At 36.5% G+C, this 5,499-nt stretch overlaps 1 protein-coding gene across 1 annotated transcript; it reads right to left on the bottom strand.

Annotated features, from left to right (window-relative positions):
• Positions 1-1,121: 1,121 nt before the first annotated feature.
• LOC147412103 (protein transport protein SEC13 homolog B) lies at positions 1,122-3,289 on the bottom strand. Its single transcript, XM_086456348.1, has 2 exons — positions 3,134-3,289; positions 1,122-2,262 (listed from the first exon to the last, which is right to left on the bottom strand). Exon 2 carries the CDS (start codon positions 2,197-2,199, stop codon positions 1,294-1,296), a length of 906 nt encoding a protein of 301 aa, XP_086312474.1. The 5' UTR covers positions 2,200-2,262; positions 3,134-3,289; the 3' UTR covers positions 1,122-1,293.
• Positions 3,290-5,499: the final 2,210 nt, after the last annotated feature.

The following is a 5,499-nucleotide window of genomic DNA, read 5'->3' on the forward strand; positions in this document are numbered from 1 at the left end:
ACTATAGATCACCAAACTCAACCGACCAACCACTACACAATACTTCTCAAAATATGTAAGATTTGGCAGTTTGGAACATTAGGGAATACTGGAAACTAAGACGAACTCATTCCTTGATGGTTGGAAATAAGGGAAATGCATATCCCACCATCACTGTATCAAGAATTATCATTTTCTCATCCAGGCCAATGACCTTTGATGCAAACTAAGGTGACAAACTCTAGAAGAGTAAAGTTAAATAAGTTGGGATGGTGAACATTGAAGAAACTGGGATTGGCCAACCTTGCAATGAGAGGAGAATCTTGGAATTCGCATATAAGCCAAAATAACAGGAATCAGTCATTGGGATTGAACATTTTGCATAGTCACATACCTTAGACTGCCAGTTATCAAAATTCTATTTTTGAAAATACCAGATTTGCATGAATCATTAAGTACATCGCGATCCTGTTTCTCAGAAAAAAAAAAGGGGGGTGAGGGGGAGGGGGAGGGGGAGGGGGCGGGGGCGGGGGGGGAAGGGGAATCCGAAGCAGAATACTGGTTAGAACATTCCTGCTACTAGGATCAAGATCATGCGTAGTAGAGTGAACGTAATGGGCACAAAAGCAACAAAAAAAAATCAAGGTCATCAAAATCGGCAAGAACATTGTCAGAGCCTAATAATTATCAATTTTCAAGATCAAATATCAATTTTTGGCCTAACGTTATTGGTAACCAATATTTAAACCTCAGTCAAGTACCTTTATTGATTTTATTCAACCATTCCACTTCAACATGTTTTTTTTTTTTTTTTTTTTTCAAGAATATATCCAGTTTCAACAACTAATAAGCTAGTGAGAACATTAACTACCTTGAGAAATCCTCATTTCTTAGCTCCTGATAACCATTAACGTACAAGCCTTAAGAAACGACATGCATCCATGTGGGTTAACATCGACAATTATTAACAGATGCATGCAGTTAAGTGGAATTTTAAAAGAGAATTTTTTTTTTTTTTTTATCGATGAATTTTAAAAGAGAATGACCATACCAAGTTAAGCAACACTGATGGAACGTATCCATAACCAGAAATTTTAACAAGATTATTTCAAGCATCCAAATGAGAAAATGGAAAAGAGTCATCAATTCAACAGCTCTCGTTTCTTTCACACTAAATTTAATTGAAGCAATACTTTCAAATTCAGCAGTACCAAACAAAAAACATTTCTATTTCCATAAAAAAAAAAAAAAAAGGGACAAGAAACCTACTTCATAATAAGAAAAACACCCAAGCAATGAGATGGCAGCAGAACCCTATGGCTCAACAGTTGTCACCTGTTGCCATTCCCCATCAACCGCTTCTTTCCACAATGTTACATTGTTGTTCCCATCAGCGACGGCTAATATGTTTCCAGTCAATGACCACGATACCCTCCAAACTGGTGTCTTAAAATCATGTAAAACCTTACCCTCCCATTGATCACCTTCCTTGGCCACAGTCCATATAATAACCGTCCCATCCTGTGAAGCACTTGCAATGGTAGATTTTGGGAGACCCAAGTTGGGTGCCCAAGCCACATCCCTCACCCAATCAGTATGCATCTGAAGGGCAGGGAAGCAATCCATCTTCCAATTTCCATTGTACAACTTCCACACCTTAACGGTATTATCACAACCACCAGAGACAAGCTTTTGAACCGGGTCAAGCAACCCGGATCCAACAAGAGCCCCGGGAGCCGTTGATGGAGCCCATGAAACAGAAGTGACACCAACGGGGTGGGCCTGGTTGATCCCAGTGGTTTCCCAACCACCATCAGCTCTTGCGGTAAAGACCGAGATGTTCCCATCGGAGGATCCACAGGCCAAGCTGAGGCCGAGTTCGTGAGGAGCCCAACAGATTGAATTGACAGAAGATTTGTGATCATTGAAAACATGAGCCTGGGTCCACTCATTTTGGTTACCTTCCTTCCAAATTATCACTTTCCCATCGTAAGAACATGAAGCGAGTAGCGAGCCAAACTTGGGGTGTGCCCAGGCAACCTGCCAAACAGGGCCTTGGTGACCCGTGAGGGTGGCAAGATGCTGAGAAGCAGAGCTGCTCACCCCTATTATCTTAATGGTGGTATCAGATGATGCTGTTGCGAGACGCTTGCCATAGTAATCCATGACGACATCGTGGACGGTGTCTTGGTGACCACTTTCAATTTTCTGGGAAGGCATCTCTTCCTTCGTCTAACAATATGCAATTAACTTATAAAGGTTCCCCCTTTGGTTCAGCTAACTCTGATATTTCAACAAAAAAAAAAAATTCTAGTCTTTCAGATTTTACAAGAGAAATGGAATCAATTCCCCAAATCAACAAACAAAAAGCCTACCTTCAAAGCATAAATCAAAGGGGAACAAAACAGAAACTCTAGTAGGAGAAGGTTTCATAAAAAGAGAAATTAACAAAGAATATTAATCGATCGGCGCCTTACAATATGCAATTAAACTGATAAAGGTCCCCCTTTGGTTCAATTAATGCAGATATTTCAACAAATGCACAAGAAAAAAAACCACAAAAAATGTCTAATCTTTTAGATTTTACAAAAGAAATGGAATCATTATCCTAAATCAACAACAAAAACCCTACCTTCAAAGCATAAATCAAAGAGGAAGAAAACAGAAACCCTAGTAGGAGATATAAGGCTCCATAAAAAGAGAAATTAACAAAGAAAACCAATCAATCTTCGCCTAACAATATGCAATTAAACTGATAAAGGTTCCCTTTTGGTTCGATCAACTCTGATATTTCAACGAATCAAAAAAAAAAAATCTACCTTCAAAGCAGAAGTCAAAGGTGAAGAAAACAGAAACCCTAGTAGGAGATCTAAGGTTCCATAAAATGAGAAATTAACAAAGAAGATCAATCAATCTGTACTTAGAAAGATTCAAAAATACAATTATTATAGATCGTAAAACAAAACATAACCCTTAGATCAAGTAACTAACACCGATCAGATTGAACTCAGAAACCCTAATTCAGATATTGAATCTTAGATCTCAGATCAGATACACAGATTTCTCATCAAACTTGAGAATCGAACACAAAAAGAAAAATGGAAAATTAAACATTAGATCAGAAAAACTATAAAATTGATATAAATTTCTGTACCTGATTTAATGAAGAATGAGATGAGAGAAGTCCAATCTGAGATGAGCTGAAACCTTTCGACCTTAAATCAAAAATCGAGAAACAAAGAGGAGATCGCTTGGGCATTGTTTTCATACTGCACGGGTTCACTGAAATTCAGTACTTCCATCGATTCAATTTCACTTGTGGGCCATCTGGTTAATCAGGACCGTCCATCTAGTTAAGGCCATCGATTTTCATATTAGTACACGTGGAAGAATGTTGTTGGTCAGTTAGTGAAAATTTATTAGAAATCTGATTTTTACGAGAAAATTCAATTGCTACACCAAAAGTTGTTTTAAACAAAAAAAAAACTTCGGCTATCTCTGACATTAATACGTATCTTAAAAATTAAAAGTGCACAAAACTGAAACCCGAGGGTTGGCTCAATGAAGATTTTGGACCGATAAACGGTTAAAGCCCATAGGTCACAAGTCGGTTAAAGCCCATAGGTCACAAGTTTGATACTTAGTATGAGCATTAATTCCTTAGGAGTTACTCGCGAGGGTGCACCCTCACTTACCTGATGTGTGCCTTATTAAAAATTTTGAATACAATAAAATTTTGATTCATGAAAATTTCGAGTTATATTCAATTTTAGATTGTTCGATAAATGTAAAATATGTGGCATGTGCTTCACATGTGTATTATTCATTTCTTTTCAAAAATTCAAAATTTTGATTATATGATAATGATGGTGCTAATGAAGTAGTGATGTTAATGGTGATGGTGGTGACAATGAGGACATTGAAGGTATAGTCCTATTAATTAAAAAAAAAAATTAAAGTCAAAGGACAAATCATTAATTTGAAAAATTAAGGTGTAAGTAATCTCAAGTAAATGTACAGGGATATGTTAATTTTTTTTTTTAAATAAAAAAGACATTTATCACGTAAAAAGGTGAATTCCTCCAAAATTTTGAAACATAGTTACTTCAAAGTCGACTTGTGTTACACGTCACAATTTTGCAACATACAACAAATTATAGTACATTTTTTTTTCCACCGAACTTTATAAAAATTCGTAGAAAATGTGTTTTATTATTTTCAAACTTAAAATTTGTGAATTATTCAGAATAGTTCAATAATCTGAAGAATAATATTTTCATTGAAGAAAAAAATAAAAAATTCATGAATTTTTAAAGAATTAAACCGGAGATTGTTAACAAGGGGTGTGTTTGATGTGCGGGAATTGCACGTGCCTCAGGACTAGCCCTTGAACAAGATCATGGTCTATGAACTGGACAAAGCCCATATTCAGCCCAATCCATGGGTGGTATGGTTGAATGCAATTAAATAGTTTCGAACTAATATATATTTATATAATGTAAGGAATGATTTTGGATTGTCCCAATATTACATATTAACGTATATAATAGTACAAAGATGTTGTTTTGGAGAGTAACGGTACAAAGATTTATTTTTTCCTTTCTTTTTATTTTTTTATTGTAAAAAGTGACCGAAACAAAATTGATGGCATACAAATTTTGTTTGTAGGGCTGTAGATGGGCTGGGTGGTGGCCCATACCATCATGGATTCGTAGCATTATTAGGCCCATTTAATTATTGATCCAGGCTAGGCCTAATTCATTTTTATGGCCAGGCCTGGGTTTTCGTTAGGCCCATCGGTTTGCCGAATACTTGCAAACTGAACTTGGACAAAATGTCATTTGTCTATTCGGCCCGTCCCGACTATTAAATGGGCCAATATTGGACTAAATTTTGAGGATGGATTCGCGCTGGGCCATTTATTGCTCAACACGGAGCATTGAAAGCCATAATTGTGTGCAAGGGGTTCTGTAGTGCATTGATGGCTCAGCCGAAACCAGCCTATTAACACACCTACCAAAAGCTGTGTTCTAGATTTTCAAGGCCCATTATTCTATGTTTTATCCAAGGAGATCTCACATAAGATTTGGGTTCAAGAAGTCGACCATTGAGAATAAGATTCTGTGTCTGAATTCTAGATAGCAATCTTTGATCTGCACCCCCTAAAAGGCTATGACTTACACGCATTTCACGCCTTGGTGGGACCCATATTCGGCCTATCTCTTAATGGGTCTAAGATGAAGCTCCAGCAAATTTGGACAGGGCTCATGATTCCCAAGGCTATAAAAATCTGAGCCGAGTAGTGGTTTAACTCAATGGAACCAGCTTTTCGACTCAACTTATCAACTCATCCAAATTAACTGGAATTATATTAATACTTTTTTCTAGAAAAAAAACAAAATGCTAATATTTTTTTTAATTTAAATTTTTTTATCAGACATTTTATTCAAGTTGACTCAACTAGATGGGAATTCAAATCGAATTTTTAAGATTTAAAATTATGACATGGAAAAGTTTGTT

Source organism: Akebia trifoliata, chromosome 1 (assembly GCF_017979445.1).
Source record: "Akebia trifoliata isolate Shusen 1 chromosome 1, ASM1797944v1, whole genome shotgun sequence".
Taxonomy (NCBI): Eukaryota; Viridiplantae; Streptophyta; class Magnoliopsida; order Ranunculales; family Lardizabalaceae; genus Akebia; species Akebia trifoliata.

Excerpts from the sequence above, each read along its gene's own strand:
- LOC147412103 (XM_086456348.1), bottom strand. The coding sequence starts at position 2,199 with ATGCCTTCCCAGAAAATTGAAAGTGGTCACCAAGACACCGTCCACGAT.